General features: G+C 41.3%; 1 protein-coding gene across 1 annotated transcript; it reads right to left on the bottom strand.

The window, feature by feature from the left end:
• Positions 1-315: 315 nt before the first annotated feature.
• On the bottom strand, positions 316-15,098 carry LOC135253065 (zinc finger protein 395-like). The gene is made up of 10 exons (XM_064331869.1): positions 14,772-15,098; positions 7,656-7,762; positions 5,851-5,930; positions 5,595-5,707; positions 4,841-5,049; positions 4,559-4,659; positions 3,951-4,254; positions 3,586-3,666; positions 2,581-2,699; positions 316-2,201 (listed from the first exon to the last, which is right to left on the bottom strand). The coding sequence occupies exons 2-10, from the start codon at positions 7,737-7,739 to the stop codon at positions 2,090-2,092; spliced, it is 1,203 nt and encodes a 400-aa protein (XP_064187939.1). The 5' UTR covers positions 7,740-7,762; positions 14,772-15,098; the 3' UTR covers positions 316-2,089.
• Positions 15,099-19,128: the final 4,030 nt, after the last annotated feature.

Genomic DNA, 19,128 nt, shown 5'->3' on the forward strand with positions numbered 1-19,128 from the left:
TATAAAATATATTTAAACATCAAAATGACAAGAAGCATCTGTTTTACAGGCTAACATACAAAAAGGACATTTCACAAAAGTAGCCCCGTTACTTTAATCTTTTCTGTTTTACAAAAAAAACATCCAAATACATATACATACATAGTACGATACATTAACAAAAATGATATTAGATTTCTTTTTTTTTTCTTTTTTTGCTTTATTGGGTTAAATGTTTCTGTGATTATAAATGTGAATAACTACATTTTTTTTGGGTCTGAACAGAAAATGATGTCAGTCACATTATAAGCAAATATATAAAAAAGGCATTTTATAAAAATCTGACGAAGCTTCAAAGAACACTAAATTTTTTAAAAAAACAGAGCATACCTCCTCACCTGCCAGCAAGCTTGTGACTGTTAACATAGACACTGGCAGTGAGGGAAAGGTCACAGGAAGACAGGGTTTAAACAGTGGACAAGTTCCTTACTCTGCAGCTTGCATTTGGAGAAGACCCGAGAACCCCTTGCTACCTCAAGTGCATTTTTTGATTTGGGCTTGGATTTGGTGCAGCAGCTGCATTTGTTGCATTTGATTAATTGGTCTCTCTGCAATGGAGGCAAACGGTAGAGCTCGAACCTTGAGAATGTTCTCTTTTCCCTCTACGTCAATTCAAAGCTGCATGATAGTTCATTCCTGAAAGACCAAGACTGTTCAATCCAGCAGACTCAATTAAGTGACCTTGAGACCCATCTGCATCGCTGCTAGAATCGACTTAGACCATAAAAGAAATTATGAAATATTTCAGCATGAACAGCATACGTTTGTAAACTTTTTTTTTTTTCATAAAACAGGTTGTGAAATGTTTGATAGGATGACAAAATAATTTTTGAACCCTTTTCCTACATCTGTTCTAAATCCGCCATATTGGACATAATTCCCCTCAGCTACATACAATTATTTGTTTGGATACTTACATCAGAAAAGTCACAAGCTTAAAAATAAATTCCCCCACTTTTTTTCAAGTTAAATTAAAGCTCCGTCATTGACAATAAATGGAAAACATTTTACTTCAATAACAATGTTTACATCTTAGAAATACTTGTTTTTTCATGGTAAAAAATACGCTGCCTAAAACATGTAACAAACAATACAAATAAATGAGCCTATAAATTGCTCACAAAGTACAAACATCTTTTTTTTCTCAATACCAATTTAGTAAAAATTCCACATCTCTAGGTATAAATGGCTTACACACAGAAGCTCAGTCAGAGTGAGCACCATTTGAGCTGCAGAAAAAGTGAGATTTCACAAATAACACGATGGGTGGGGCTACTGTACCAATAAAGTGGCTTTGTTGCCCAGGGAAACACTGATTTGTACAAATAAGTGACCCGTTGGTACAGATGGCTCCACCCATTTTGGGGTTCCTGTAGCCTCTCTCTCTGACATGTCAAGAGTGCAGGTAACCGTGACCACCAGATCACCGTGTATGTTCTCGCCATGTAAGTCCATTGTTTTCTTTGTACATTCCTAGGCCTGTCCAGACCCTGCGGACCCCACAGTCTCCAGCTAACTGTCAGCTGCCGAGAATTTGAAAGCCTTGCTACTCGTTTACGGACGGCACAGCCAAAAGACACCCACACAGCCGTCAGAGGTCAGAGTTGGATGTACTGGCGTAGGTTGCTGGGGCAACACTATCCAACGTCATGACTACGACTGAGCCTGCTGTCAGTTGCAACCCCTGCTAGGTGGGGCCAACCACGTAATGCAGGCGATGGGACCTGGGTGTGGCTTGCTGAGTTTAAGTGGAACACGCCTCTTTTCCCCCACAAGGCAGGAAGACTGTAGCATTTCTGTGAGCCAAAGGGAGCAGGCACATATAGACTTGTAGCCAAACTATGCTCCACCCACCCCCCACTGTATGCTCAGTAAAAAACAGTTCTCTAGGAGAACAGACATCAAAACATGAATCACCTTAGTAAAAAAAGGAAAAAAGTTAGAAAAGTTACAAAAAAAACCATGGTGTTCACGTGGTCGTACCAAGATTCAGTCTTTATTAAAGAGGTGGGCTTCTTCTCCTCTGTCTCTCCCTCCCTCCACACATGGTTCAGTCCAAAAATCGCTGGCAGGCTTTCTTCCAGCGGCAGGCTGTGCACCACTGGTCCCGGTGTTCGATGCCGTACACCTTCCGGCACTTCTTTGCCTCGCCTCTGGCCCTCCTGAAGGGGGCAGTAAGGAGCAAGAGTCAGATAATCACTTTCTTCACTTCAGAACTCATGTGTGGTTGGTATGGATATGCGTAATGAATTAACATGTCACACCTCCAAGTTTGACCATGTGATAGATAGTTCCTTTACTTTCTCAAGATGCAGCAGTGTATTTCAGGCTCTTACACCAGTATTCAATCAAATTAAACAGTATTTTTGTTTTCTCCACAAAACATCTCGCCAATTTAATTTCAGAGACTCGTGGTAAAGACAAAAAAACTAACACTTGCGAGAGACAGAGAGAGAGAGAGAGAGATAGAGAGAGAGACAGAGAGAGAGAGAGAGAGACAGAGAGAGAGACGAGAGAGCGAGAGAGCGGTCGAGCGCTGACCTGGAGGCGCAGTGGCTTCGGGGCGGGGATGCGGCAGCAGGGTGGTGCCTGCTGGGGGTGTTCTGCTGCTGGAGCCACTGCTCACCCACACTGATGGAGCGACTACGGAACGGGGCCACCTGGAGGAGGAGGAGAACGGAGAAGAGAAGGAAGGTGAAGGTGAGGATGAGGAGGGGACAGGCAGCATTGAGACATAGGTGTTGAGCAGGTACACAGTCCATCTAGTGTAACACAGTACAGCATACCATAGCACACTTCCCAAAGTCAACTATTATCAATTTTCACAAAATACATTATTTTACACACAAGCCTAAGAGATGTTTATTACAATAATGAATCAGGTGCCTACAGGCTGCCAACTGTTGTAAGCTCTCCTAGTTGTAGCACTCTATCACTGTGTGTGTTAAATAGCCACTGAATCCCAGGCAACAGCAGTCTTTCCAGGGTGAGCTGCACAGCCAGGCCCACAACTGAATTTTTTTTGCAAAAAAACGGTCCTGCAGTTTACGCAGCTGGTCTACAGATGGCGGTGTTGTAAAAACAACAGACGACCTAGCAGCCTCCACGGGGCATTGTTGGGCAGGCTTTCTTGAACAGGGACTTTCCAAACTGGCAGCAAATCTGACTGCAACATGTCATTTAATTATGCAAGTCAGTATTTCCATTGCTAAAACAAGCCTAAATTGTCCCTTGTGCTAGGGAAACAAACTTTGTCAAAGGTATTCCGCATTCCATGTAACCCATGACCAGGTTTACAAAAAAATACTTTTCTTTTTAAACTAACTACCTAACCACATGCTGCCACTGCTAAATGGGTAAACATTTTTTTATTTAAAAGGCTGACAATAGCCAGCAATACAGAGTTAGCAGTCAGCATACATAATTCCACAAAAGTACCACCACTATTTCACCTGGAATTAAAATACATATATATATATAACAAATTATATAGCTGTGTTGATTAAGTTGTTTAAACATGAACTATTAGTGTAAATGAGGGCCCACCTGTGCGGTGTTCAGGACGGCAGCAGGTGGGGTCCATGGGCAGGAGACCGGGGACGCTAACACCTGGACAGGGGGGCACGCCTGTGGACAGGAAAGATCACATGACCCTTTCCGGCAGTAGCACATCACAAGACTTTAATTTCAATTTCATTCTGGCCCCCCCAACACACACACAGATGCAAACTTGTCTGTTTACACTGTGGAAATTCCCTCAGTTAGCCCTGTGTTTGTGTGCTTATGCGTGTTGTAAATGCATGTGTATACCTATACTGTATTTATGTGTTTGTGTACGTATGCGTACCATATGTGCACTAGCGTAAGCTTGAGCACGCGCGCATGTGTGTGTGTTTCTGCTTCTATCGTACCTGGTAGGAGTGTTCAGAGCGGACCTGCCAGAAGCAGCTGGGGGCGGACTGGCTGAGCAGGCTGGGCTGCAGGACCCCAGGGGCAGCTGGCTCGGGTGTGCGAGGCCCAGGGCCCGCTGCGGCCTGCTGGGCGGGGCTGGGCGGGGAGGTGCAGGAGGTCCAGCGGGCGCCGGGGTTGGCGGGAAGAGCAGCTGAAGGCACGGCTGGCAGTGCAGCGGGCGGAGCAGTTGGGTCCATCTCCAGGAGGATCTCAGTGTAGTAGAAATCCTCTTCCCTCCGAGACTGCTCTGGCTCACTGCTGTGTCTGTTGGAATGGGGGAACAGTGTAACATTAACCCTCTGAAGAGTAGGTATTTTGCAATTTTTTCCAAATTATAATTCAGTGTTCTAGAACGTCATCGCTTTCAATTACCAGCAGTGATTATAGAGTATGGAATACTGCCCTAGATGTGCAGAGTATGGAATTCTACCCTAGATGTGCAGAGTATGGAATTCTACCCTAGATGTGCAGAGTATGGAATACTACCCTAGATGTGTAGAGTATAGAATATTGCTCCGGATGTTGAGTATGCACCACTCATTGCAGGTGTAGGGAATGGAATGCTCACCCCAGGTGTAAGGTACGGATGTGTCGCTTGATCCCCACCACAGACGTCAGAATCTTTCCACAATTCGGCCACAGACACCTGTAAGCCACCTTCACTGAGTTCTGAGATGAGAGGGAGACAAAAACGGTTAACCTGTCAGGATCCAGACTGCCAAGTTACTGTTTATTTACAGAATTCATTCTAATTCATCCATTCATTTCTCTATAATATACAGTATGTTCATGTCCTTGTTGTATTTTCCTTAGCCATTTGACAAAAAGGCATCATATTGGGGACCCTTACCTTGCGTTTCCGTGGTGCCGGCTCGTCGAACAGAACCTGCTCCATCTCCATGTCCAGGCCTTCGTCGGGGGGAGGGGCCAGGAGGCTGTCAGTCTCGGCGATGGGCGGGGACGGGACGGGGCTCCCACTGCCACGGTCCCAGCTCCAGTAGCCGCTGCTCCCGCTGTCCGACAGCTCTCCGCCACTGCACTCCATCCTACAAGCGGGCGCTACGAGAACAGGGCACAGTCGGTCTGTTAGCACACTATGAAACCGGGCTAAAAAATATGAATTCAGTGAATTGCAACTCTAGTGCCGTGCCACATTCTAAAATATCATATCTGATGAAGCCAATGGGTGTGAATGGAGTTTGATAGGCCAGCGTTGTTTTTGAACCTTTAAACCAGTCCAACAACTTCTACATTAAAATGGACAAGATAATTGCTTGAAGACTGGCTACAATTAAGTTAAGTTAAGTTTATTTGAATAATAAAGTACTATTCACCAAAGGGAAGACTTTGCATGAGTGTGATGTGATACAATAAATCTCTTTCAATGATTTTGCACTAGCATTGTTTTGTTAATCAAATTAGCAACACTCTTACCAAGTTTAATGGGGAATTCATTTGACTGTTTGGAGGGTAATACATGATATCCAATTCAATTATGGAAGTGTGCTAATGGTTACGATATACTTAATGTCTTTGGCTGGACTATACTTCCGTCATGGTGAAAAGGGACTGGAAGGGTCAACCTTTTCAATGTCAGTTCCCACCTGTTGCGGGGTCCCGTTGAGGGGGGCTCTGGACTATCGGGCTGCAGGACAGGCTGGTCAGGACCATGGCAGCCATCATCTCATCCATGTCCACCGACTCCGGGCTCCTGTAGCTACAACAGAGGGCGACGGCGTTGAGACACAGACGCAGCAGAGTAGCTAAGAACAGCGGCAGCTGGTGAACTGCAAGGGTACGGTGACAAACGGCACTGAAGGTGAGGAACGGAAAAGAAGTGACGGGTTCTTCAGGCCTCACCTCTTGGGCACATCGATGCAGCAGGAGACTGGGCGGGGCTCGGGCGTGATGTGGGGCGGAGCAGTGGACATGGCCAATAGCTGTGGAAGGCAGACAAACACCTTGTTAATCACATGTTTACGCTGCTCCACTGCACTCTTGCAACAGTTCACACGTGCCTAAGGGTAAAGCCACATGTCCTCCGGCGAGTTTGCCTGCCATTGTTCTTACCTTCCACAATCAGCTGCTTGTGGGCATGTTTTCTATTTTTAAAACAGAGTTAGTTAAATGTATATCGATCACATATTTTGGAAATTCCCACACAGCAACAATTAACGAGTTCTCCTTAACAGAACTATGTGGAATGGGGGAAATAAAATTTGAAATCGGAGACGGTTTACGGTCCGTCATTCCGATCACTCCACTGACTTCCCTTGCATCGCCAGCCATCCCAGCATGCCTTGGGGACGCAAAAAAAAATTGGTTCCCTTTGAAATGAATGGAGGCGATTACGAAGCTTCTCATCAAAGGATTTGCGGCTTTACCCTTAGAAGAGGGGTGAGCAAAGAGGGCCGTACCTGTTTCTGGATTTCCTGCCAACTTGCGTTCTTACTTTTCTAATTAGCCCAATCGTTTAGCAATTGATGTTTCAGCATTGATAGGTTCATGAATGAATGATGTCCTGTGTCCTTGTGTCCCAACATGAAATCCTAGTATGGTCTAATATACAGTAAAACCAGTGAGTGTATTTAGCCAATTAGCTCATTTGACTAGTGTAACTGAAGAAAACAAACACTTGCATGCGCACCGGCCCTGCAGGAATGCAATTTCCCGCCCATGCTTTAGAGACAGAGAGAAGCACACTTCAGAATCCACACACACACACACACACACATGCACATGCATGCACATGTACGCACACACACAAACTCACACACACACAAGGTTATACAGTTATACGCGGACACATCTTTAACTCTGTCTCTGCACTTTCAGTAATTAGGACACCAATCAATCGATCAGGCACATTTAACCCCCTTTACAGACTACAAATCAATTAACAGCTCATTAGATGCCTGACACAGATATTTAAGCTGTAACAAAAATGGAAGAATACAGAGCCAGCTTTGGGAGAGTCACCGGTTGGAATTCCCAATTACACTTCAGGCTTTTGACAGAGACGACTGTGTATAATTCCTTGGAGACACTGAAAGTTTTGCAATTCATGCAAGTAGTTTGGTTTATGTGCCTTTCTCAAGGGTACAACGGCAGTAACGCCAGGGAATCAGAACCCCAACCTCGTTATTACGAGGCTGGCTCTCTACCCATTACATTACAGAAATGCACAAAAAAGAGCAATCCCCAGGACTGACCCTAAAGTCACATATCCTCCGACGAGTTCGCCAGGCATCACTTTCCCCTCCCACAATCAGCTGCTTGTGGGTGTGTTTTCTATTTTTAAAATGGCGTTTGTTAAATCGATCGCATATTTTGGAAAGCCCAACAAAGCACCAGTTAACGAGTCCTCCTAACGGAACTATGTGGAATGGGGAAATAAAATTTGAAATCGAAGACAATTTACACGTCAGATCTTTAATCTAATTGGTTATCGCACCGTGTTCCCTGTCTTTCTGGTTGCTCCGCCCACATTCCTAGCATCGCCAGCTATCCCAGCATGCCTAGCGGATGCGAAAACTCGGCTCCCATTGAAATGAATGGAGGCGATTACGATTAAGTTGCTTCTTGTCAAAGGATGTGTGACCTCACCCTAAGACAGGAGAAACCTGCCCCCTACCCACCTCCACCCTCTTTTTACCCTGTCTTACCTCCGTCATGTGGCAGGGGGCAATCACCAGCGCCCCCATAGGCGAACGCTTCCCCAGACGAGTTTTGGGCAGCGGTGTCGTCATTTTCGTTTTCTGTTTCTTACAACCTGGAAGGTAGGGAGCTGGAGTTAACAGAGTATTCTACACACAGTGCTATCTCTGTATTTACATTTAGACACTTGGCCACTTCTTAGCCATTTTTTTTTTTTACTTTACCGAAGCAATTCAGATCACTTATCTTGCTCAAGATTGCAACAGCAAGGCCTGAGAAGCTTAGCTGCACCCACTGAGTCACAAGCCCAGTTCCCTAACCATCATAGTACACTTCTGCTGTTGGCTTACCAAGCTGCCTTACACGCAAAAAGTATTTAACATACTGCACTCAGAGGGTAGTAAAAAGCTGTGTTCAAAGAGTATTTGCTAATGAGAACAATACTGAAACAGTTAAAGCACAAGTGTTCACAGATTATTTAGTTTCAGTGGAGACACTACTGAAACATTTAAAGCACTGCGTTTGCAGATTATTTAGTTTCAGTGGAAACACGCTCACTGTGTAGCCCTCTTAGGAATTGTCACAACTTTAGCCCTCTTAGGAATTGTCACAACTTGTCATAAAACTTTCCGAATGTAATGACATCATCTAAACAACTTTTCTGCTCTCTGATGTCACTTCTCCCAGCTCAGTCAGTCATAAAATGGTGATTTTAGAGGGTGAAAGGTAAAATGTATGAGAGTATCAGTATCAGTTTAGAAACTGATATTGTGCTGGAGTCTGCATTTTCATGGGCAGAATTACAATATGCATGAGCTACCTGGTTCTTTTTCTCATCACCCCAAAACACTTTCCGGTTATAAATATGCACAGATAAGACCTTTCTACATTAGAACATTCAAAGGATGTGTTCATTACCAAAAGCATTTTAACACAAATCTTTCATAATGTCCGGGCATGTACCATTGCTTAAAACAGCAGTTCACCCAAAAATGAAATTTAAAGTATGTTTCCACTTATCTAGAGTACTAGATCCATCCAGATAGTTTCACTGAGATTTTACAAGTTTTCCAAATTCAGTTCGCCTTGATACACCTCTTTTGACCCATATTTTTGTGCCACTCAATGCACTGAAAATTCACATTTGAATAACTCAACAGCCACATCTCAATCCAAATATAAAGCCACAGTTACTCATAGACATCCACAGAGCTTAAATTGGCAGTTCACCCAAAAACTAGATTAAAATACGCTTCCACCTAACCAGAGTACTACCTATTCCTCCAGACAGTTATGCTGTGATTTGATGAGTTTTCTAGATTTCTAGTTTTCTAGATGCAGTTAATCTTGATACAAGGGACCTCTATTGACCCCTATTTTTGTAGCACTCAATGCGCTAATAATCCACAGAGCTTAATTTATGCAGTTTCATCGAGAATTAGCCTACTTCTTCCACCTGTGTACTCAGTACACAGTATTCCAACTGTGTATATCCAAGCAAATTCTTGGGCAGGTGGACTCGTATGAAACATGTACGGTGGTGACGTGATATTTGCGGGAAGCGACTGCTTGTTATACAGTAGTTTCAATATAACAACTTGTTAGAAACTTACTTTATTAAAGCACATAACAGCTTCGAAATTCATGACTCAGATATTGCAGATGTTGCAGAACAACACACCCGTTAATATCTCAACCATGAATATTGTAGCTGTTATGTGCTTTAATAAGGTAAGGTTCAATATTTAAGCAATACAGCACAAGAGGCAGTGCCGTATTTTGAACACATTCATGTCTACAGGCACAACGTGAAGCGAAGCACAGACAACCCCTTTTAGCCATGACTGAATTCAGGACACAGCACGGTCTAGAGTGTCATATTACTATTATAAAACAGTTACAAAGTATAGAAACAACTGATCACACAGTATTATTAATTTTATCATTTTATTTAATAAGTAACGGGTTTGTACATGGAGTATTACTGTTTACGAACAAGCTATTTGAATAACTGGTACCGTTTCAAATTTATAATCACTATTGAAATTTAAATTGAGACTACAAGATGGACATAACGCTATAACACTGTATATGTTTTCTTAGTCAGCACTGCTTGTGATATGTACAGCCTACTTTACTACAAACTTAAGCTAGCAGAACAATTTGAGGTACCTTGTGGTAGAGTATATCCCTTAGTTCTGCCAGAAGAAGAAATCTAAAGCTGGAATACACTGCACGCGCTCAAGTGCAATCATGGCTACTTTGTTTTGCATCTGTATCTTTGTGCTCTGAGTACGTTTATAAGCTCTGTGAAGCACGGAGCTCAAGGCTCAAGGCCTTTCTTGTTTACAAAAGTGTTCTGCTACAGATCTGAGACTACTGACCTCAGATCACTTTTGAATTCCCTGTTCCCTGGCAAAGGAATAGTTTTTCTTCAAACCCATAAAACTTTATTACTTTATTTGTTTGTTTGCGCACTTAAATATTGACAAATATTAAAAATGCAAAGATTCTATCTGGTTCCAATATTTCCCTAGACAGATAGACTCACAAATGATCAATAAAAGTAATTTAATTAACCTCATTCTCCCATTAGTTAACCAAACTTGAAAAACTTATCTTGAACTTTCACATATTTTCAAAGCACTATTTGCAATTGTTTGCACATGTGCATATGTGCAAGAAGCCATTATGATGATGAAGGAAGAGTGCCAATGTAAAGGACTGCCAAACACTTTGGAGAGCATTAGTCAACAATATCTGAACTCATTCATTGGACACTTGATGGTCTATCTCCTTTTATTTGTTCAAGGTTTTATCATTAATTTCATAAGTACCAAACCATTATGTACAATTAATTTTATAAATCAGTCACCAATTTGTTCTTGTTTACTAAGAACTGGAGCCAAAATCATACATTGCATTTTTATGCCTCTTAGTATGCTTCTTTAAGTATAACGGTGAAGCCACACTGTACGCGGCGCCGCCGCGGGGCGACACCGCCTCCATTCATTTTGAATGAGAGGTGGCGGCCAGACCCCCGCAAGGCATGTTGGGACTGCAGGCGGCGTGGCGAGAGGCGGCGAGGCACCAGGGGATATGGCCAAAGTTCAACTTTGACCCCCAGCTGGGCACCACCGCGTCGCAGTAACCAATCAGATTCGATCTAATGATCCGTCAAGTAAATTGTCCCTAATTTTTTCAAATTTTAGTTCCACATTGTATAGTTCCACAATGGAGGACCTAACTTGTAATTGCTGTGTCGGGTTTCCCAACTTTATACAATCTCCTGCAGAGATACCAATAAGAACGCAGCATGGAGAAAAGTCTCTGAAATTGACCGGGTTTAATGTTGTGTTTCATGTTCATTGTCCAGTCTGAATAAAAATCATTTTTGCAGTAACCTAGCTCTGAAAAATGTTAATCAGCTGCCTAGCTAGGCTGTCTAATGTCTAGCTAGCTAGTGAGTAACAACCAACAATAACAACAAAAACATTTTCTTCCTAATGTATCAGTTGCTAGTTATTCGTGATCGTTTCTACCAGCCACCTAGCTAGCTAACCAGATATACCTTTGAAGGCATTAGCTGGCTAATTAGCCAGACAATGTTTTTGTTGTTGGTTGTTACTCACTAGCTAGACATTAGACAGCCTAGCTAGGCAGCTGACTAACATCTTTCAGATCTGGGTTACTGCAAAAATGATTTTTATTCAGACTGGACAATGAACATGAAACACGACATTGAACCCGGTCAACATTTAACAAACACAACTGTCTGTCAAAAATAGGTGACACGCTCACAGTGTGGCTTTAGACTGCATTTTTACACCTTTTAAAACCTTATCAGAAGAACTACAGATGTTCACACAAACACACACACGCACACACAATCATGCTTGCACAAAGAGTACACACACTTGTCACCTGACTTCACATATAGCTGCAACATTAAGAAATAGGAATTAATGATGCAAATTGTGAAAAGAAAAGGCAACAGGATATGACTAGGTTATACAGATGAGAAAGTGTGAAAGCACACACACACTTTCTCTTACAAATGTGTTCTGATATAGATTTGAGACTACTGACCTCAGATCACTTTTGAATTCCCTGTTCCCTGAGAAAGCAATTGTTCTTTTTAATCCCATAAAACTTTATTAGTTTAGTTGTCAATCAGTTTGCTTAAAAAAAATTGATTCTGGCTCTGACGCTTTCCAAGACTAATGGTTTATCTCCTTTGGTTAATCATAGGTTTGGTCATGAATGACATAGGCTAAATGCCAAAGAATTATGTAAAATTCATTTTATAAATCCAGTAATCAATTTGTTCTTAATTAGGAAAAACTGGATGCATAATCATATGTTGCATTTTAATGGCTCATAGTACTTCTCTTTAAGTGTAAAAATACATATTTACACCTTTTAAAACATTTTTTTTTTAATTTAAGAAAATATTCACACACACACACACACACTCCACTTTCCACCTGACATCACATAGTGCTGCAACATTAAGAAATTGCAATTAATGACGCAAATTGTAAAAAGCAATGGTAACAGGATATGACTAATTTTTCTAGATGGGAAATGCACACATATATACACACACACGTGAAGATTGAATGGGGTAAAGGGGGAGAATGAAGGCAACTGTGCAAGTCTGAGTTTTTTAGTCTTCCAGTAAAGGGTGACTCATGCCCATGAATGATCCTGGGTGCACTGATGAATCACAATCAGAAACAAGGATCAGCAGGAAAAAACCAGAATCTAAAAAAGACCAAAATGCAAACTAAAAGCAGAAAATGGGTATTGATTGGGTAAACAGAGAGAAATTTAAGAAATGGTACCACACTGGGTAGAACGAATCAGAAAAGGCTTAGGGACAGATTGAAAAGACAAAAATAAGCGAAGATTTTTTTTAAGTAGCCTAATACTCTTGGAGAGAAGTGAAAAGTCTGGTTTAACAGAGAGTCATTTGGAGTAAATATGGATATGATCAATGCTGGAGCAAAAGAGTTTAAGCAAAGGTTTATCCACCAATGTGATGGGGGATCAGGACACAAAAGCTGCTTTTGCTGAATGCCACATATTTGCCATTTGTTTCCACCAGCTGAGCCCTTTGGGTGCCAACATATGTGGGGGCAAAACAAGTGTCACTTTACAACATGTGCTAATTGTATTTTAAAATTGCACCCCGTTACTTATTTGCTTGGTATTCAGCATTAAAGGAGCTGGACAGGGGAAATGGCCATGCAAGACTGGCATTCCTGACAGTAGGGTGTACTTAACGATTGGACATTTAACGGGGCAGAAATTGTGGAAACTTCTCAGCCTATGATCAAGTTAGCTCCTTGCTTTATGCACAAAATATGTTTACAACAGTTGAATCTGACCATCCAGGGCCTGGCAACAATGGTCACATTCGCTCACATACCCGATATATCTAACAGTTGGTCTTCAGCTAATCAGGTTAGCAGCCTAACTGGGTTTTGGAGATCGCTTCCCCCATAGAGAAACAGCTCTCTCATACTTAATTAGCATTTGAGGGTAGTGATATTTTCTAACTTTCTGACTACTGCCCCACAATATACATTTCATAATGCATATTTTCATAATTCCTAATAACATTTGAGAATGTATAGCCTAATATACATTCATCTATATTACACACAAAAAGGAATGCCATTATGCTTGAATGGCACTACCATTATGATTCTCAAACAGAAATATTGAAGACCTATACACCATGCATTTGTTTCCACGGCTTTTTATGGACTGCACCTGATATAGGAATCCAGCTGTCCAATCACCTCAAATCCGAAAAAGGAGAGCTATACATTTGGCGCTAAAATAAAACAATTGTTGGACGAATAATGCAGTAAACGAAGCATTTTATTCGTTTAATATGCAATGTAAAATGAGCGTAAGCACTGTCTTTTGTTATTGCTCTCTATAAAATGCTCTTAATCTTTGTTGAGCCAATGCCTGCGACCAACAGCCATAAACGGTCTCCAGTCAACTGGGAACCGATTTTTTAAGATGTACCACTGTGTTTTTGCTAAATGGATCGCTAAATGGACAGGCTATTCGATTTTTAGAAAACGTCTATTATCCTGTCAAATCGGTTATTCCATTTGAAAATAAACATGCTTAAAAGGCCACCGACTACCTTTTTTACTTTCAAAGTGTATGCTACGACAGAGGACACAGTGTACTAGCTCACGAGCACCACCAAAACAATCTGTACTTTCAAGCGGCATGCTGCACGAACCGAACGTTTGGGCGCCCCGCCCTCCCGCAAGACACGCGTACTGGGAGCACTGATCTCTGTACACATAAATGAAACACGCTTGCGTACATTAAGTAGCAGATATCTTTTACAGACTGTGCACAAGTCATTATTACCACCATTTTCATATAGGCTACAGAAAACTACAACATAAATAAACAGAAATGCACAAATTATAGCTATGTTGCACCAAATGCCATTGTTCATTTGCTACTTCTGTGTACATATCTGTATTTCTTATATTGGAAAAAAAAGTAAAATATTTTTATTAGTCTCTCAATATATATAGTGTTTACATAATAAGAAGTTGAGTTACAGGGATGGGGAGGGGGGAGTCCTGTCAGCTAGCAACAAAAGGGTCGATTCCCACTCGACAGCAATGCAAAACAAGTCCTGCCTTCGCATACAGTGCGCAGCTCCTACTGCTCGTGTGCAGCAGAAGTATTAGAAAAGGAAACGCTGAAATGTTTTTTAAACTCTGAGCAATTAGCTACATCTGTATAACATTTTAAACGCAGAATTATAATAGTTTTCCAAACCAGAATGATTTGCCTCAGAAGGTACTGTAGTTAGCCAGGTGAGTGTATACAGGTTTCAGTTTAGAATTATTTTTAAATCAACAATATGCAACCTAACAGAGCGAGATGCAATACAGTAGACTACTTTCCACACACACACGCATATATATATATATGTATATATATATATATATATATATATATATATATAGAGAGAGAGAGAGAGAGAGAGAGAGAGCGAGAGAGAGAGCACGAACAGTTATTGACAATTACTCTTGAAAACAATACAAAAGTTTCAATGGATAGTGCACACGTACCTTCACCAGGATTCAACAATTTCACACACCCCCTTCCGAAAAGCTTGCTATGACCGGCTGTAACTTGAAAACGCTCTTTTCTACGCTTGGAATGGGTTGTAATGATGCATCAACGCAAATGCGGGGTGGAGCCTAACGGGATCGGAATTTAACTGCAACTTCTACCGCGCTGTGCCAACCTTCCTGGCAAAAAAGACAAAACATGTCAACCGCTCGCACAGCGCTTAGGCAGTTGTCAGATCAGCGATGGCACATTCCCTCGAAAATGATAGTAATTTCCAACTGTCGAATACAAAATAACAGAAGGAAATGGAGCTAACGCCAGGTTTTCCTTCCTCCCCTTTCAGTGGGTTTTCACTTCTTGTAGTAAACAACTGAACCATGTGGGAAGGATGTCGGCGCTCATTGGCTCTGCCATGTTTTCCAAGACACACGCCCTACAATTCCAACTTGTTTACAAGGAGTTTCAGAGGTAGAGGGGCGTGCAGAGCAGTGGCGAAGTGCTAACTGCACACTGTTAGGGGAACGGAGTGGAGCATTTCCTACGATAATTACCATATATTTCTTTGCTGATTCACGTTATGATGTAAATCAATATGTATAAATTATATATAAATATAAATTAAGATGAATCGATTATATATATAATCGATTAATCTTAATTTATCTATAAACTCGTACTGAATATGTTTTATCTTGTAAATTAAGCAGCCTGTGTTATTTTGTCGCAGCACAGGCTATTATTAGATTGAGTCTCTTTGCTAACCACATCAGATAATTTGCACTCATTCATTCCTCTGACTATGTGAGTTGTGAGACACGCTTCATATTATTATTCTATCTGAAGTGCGTCTTAGTAATGTGACTGTTCTGCATGCTCAACTTCTGATTTCGTCTTCGTGCAGCTTGACGTTTCCTCCAATTTAAAAAAACGAACAATGATTCGCGTGTAGTTTAGACAGGCTACATTTTCACAAAAAAGGGAGGAGACTACGTAGCCTATGAGATTATATAACACAGATGTCAGAGCAGACAGCCCAGTATGCTATAGGCTACGTAGTTAAACTGTTGTTGCAGAAAACCGTGACGTTCACTCTCCTCCCCCACTACCCTGAAACGTTTCAGCAGTGTACGTGCAGCGACACATGGTTATCTGATACAGTACGTGACGGATTCACGGGGCGCGTACCACACGTAGAGAGACTGCAAAGGCGACAAATCAGTTCCGCAATGGCTCACGAATGTAGTCTGTAGCTTTTTACGGCCGCGTAATGTAGGTTACTCTATTTTCCCCTTTTGCTGGAACAGCAGGCGTTGGTCTTGAAAACCGCAGCTATTCTGATGCAATTCCAGTCGTAAAAAAAGCAACAATAACAAAATAAATAAGACTAATTTTTCGCCTACTAGTTGAAAAGCACAATTTAAATTCTGTATTCTGAACCAACCGGTAGAGAATGAAGCTGCTGTGGTACTTATATATATATAAAAAAAGAAATGTGAACACCGTTCTGCTTGAATTTGTTTGAATGGATTTATTTGACATTTCTAAGGGGCGTCAGCAAAACACAACAAAGCTCAATAGATTATTTCCTTTGTAGTCCTTCAGTCCTTCATCAGATGTTCCACAAGGTACTCCTAATGTAGGCTATAGGCATTTAAATGGTGTTTCTCAAAAATATTTTCGTGGATCCTTTCATTTCCACCACGATTAGGCCTACTTCATTTACAAGGTGTTGGCTATTTGAAAGTTCCAGGAATATATAAAATTACAATGGGCGGCAAACCTAGGCTACTCCTGCAGAGCTCCTGTCCTATGGAATAGCCTCCCATTGCATGTTCAGGCTTCAGACACACTTTTGAAGTGTCAAACGTATAGTTAAAGATGTGTGGGAATGGTGGATGAGGATCATAAAGCCGTCGGGTGCACTGAGCTGATGGTGTTCTTCAGGGGCATGCACAGACATTTTGAGGGGCAGGGGCTCAAGCCAAGAAAAAGCCCCCTTCACATTATTTTTCTTCACATTGAGCATTTTTCTTTACTCTTTCTGTATTTTTGTTGGTTGAGGCTCAGTCTTCCTTAACTGTTCCAATTTCCTACTTTTCCACAATAACAAATCATGAAAATGACATGAACAATTGCCAAATATTTAACTCTTCTAATAACAGATGACAATTCAAGCAACCTTAATAAATTCCTACACATGCTATATATAGGTACAGATGGGAGACAAATCAAAAGAAAAACCAACATAAAGTGTCTTAGTAGGGTGTTGGGCCACCACAAGCGACCAGAACATCTTCAATTTGCCTTAGCATAGGTTCTACAAGTCTCTGGAACTATACTGGAGGGATGGAACACCATTCTTCCAAACGATATCCCCTCATTTGGTGTTTTGATGGTGGTGGCTGTCTGACATGTCGGTCCAAAATCTTCCATAGGCATTTAATTGGGTTGTGATCTGGTGCCTGCAAAGGCCATAGCATATTATTCACATCATTTTCATACTCATTCAACCATTCAGTGACCCCTCGTACCTTGTGGCAGTGTCATCTTGGAAGAGGCCACTCCCATCAGGATAGAAATGTTTAATCATAGGATAAAGGTGATAACTCAGAATAACTTTGTATCGATTTGCAGTGACCCTTCCATCTCCGGGGACAAGTGGACCCAAACCATGGCAGGAAAATGTCCCCCACAGCCTAACAGAGCCACTGGAGCCCCTCACTGTAGGGGTCAAGCATTCAAGCCTGTACCTGAATGCTTGACCCCTGTTCTCTTGGTGTACGCCACGCATGCACTTCTGTTTTTTCCTTACATATGGCACAAATGCACAAGCATTACAGTCATAAAATGTGTGCTTTCAACCACAATTCCCATAGATCTTAATGCAGATTTCACTTTAGTCACTACTCCTATTGTAACTGTAGCCAGTTGAGCAGTCGTTGTGACGGAAGCTCCTGCCATCCGTGCTCCAATAATGAACCCTCTTTCAAAGTCACTTAGGTCTTTTCCTCTTGCCATCTTGATCCAAAATCGAGGCCAACTGGGCCTGCTCAGCATTTGTATACATGTCACAGAGCATGATAGGATTTTATTTGCTTGATTGTATCATGCAGTACACCTGCATGGAAGCATCTGCATTTGTTATGTTTCTCCTACTTATTTATTTAGGTTTTTCTTTGAATTTCTCAGCCGTCTGTATACTAACACCAGAACAAACAGATTTGCACAGGTCTTCGTTCAAATGGAAAAGTGCCACAAACAAGTGAAAATCTGTCTGTTTTCAAGCTTTTAATAATGTTTTGATTACATTTTAATAAGCATTTTAATAAAACATTTTGTCAAATAAATTAAAATTAGATTGGCATTGGCAATGGTACTTTTTTATACGTTACCAAGAAAGTATAGAACCAAACCAAACTGGAATTGTGACACCAAACCCATGAACCAAATTGAACCATGGATTTTTTTGCACTCCTATATGTATGTTTCACCCTACGTCTCTAATTATTTTTTCCTTAATTTAGCTTTGTGTTTGTTACGTCCCCAAAAAATCCCCAAAGAAGAATCTCCCCAGCCTCATACTGCAGGGCTTATATTGGGCCACAGGCAGGTGGAGGAAATCAAGCAATTAGGTATTACCTCGACCTGCACTACCCAGGCAAGCAGAGGCTGGGGACGTAACAGTGTTGCTGATTATTTATTAATTTAATTTTTAAGCATGCCTTCAAACAACTGAAACAGATTGTTGTGAACACTTATACTGCTAGTGAATTCCACTGTTCAGCCCATAAACCAAATAATCTATTTTCCATGACCACAGTAAACATTTGCATATATGCAAATAAAAAGCGATAAATTCAGTTCCATGACACAGTTAACTTTATGTTGAATGCACAACCGAGCACTGCCTGCAAGTTTATACATTTCTACCTTTCAGAAGTGCTTTGTTCTGCCGTTTCACTACCTGACTCAGCTATATCGCAGCTAAATTCTTATGAAGTCTGCCAACAAGTTGAGAGAAACACCATTAGAATAGCCATTTTTAGAATCAAAAATGGTTTACAAAAGTTATTGCACAACTTCTGTAAAGCTGGACAAAAAGTTGGAACCTGGACTTTGGCCTGACTGCACAGCCAATTGCTTTATCTGTGATTAGTTTCATACACCCACCTTCATACAGTAACTTATAAACACAGTGGCCTATTCAGTAGCTATGCAAGCTGCCTTTAAAAAAGAAAAACATTTTTTGTTATTTTTTAAAAATACAAATAACACTCATGTTGTTTGCTCAACCTAATGTTTTAATGAAAAACTTGTGCCAGAGCTTGGATTAAAGTCCTTTTTACCAAAACA

The sequence above is a fragment of the Anguilla rostrata genome, chromosome 1, assembly GCF_018555375.3.
Source record: "Anguilla rostrata isolate EN2019 chromosome 1, ASM1855537v3, whole genome shotgun sequence".
In the NCBI taxonomy this organism is placed as follows: Eukaryota; Metazoa; Chordata; class Actinopteri; order Anguilliformes; family Anguillidae; genus Anguilla; species Anguilla rostrata.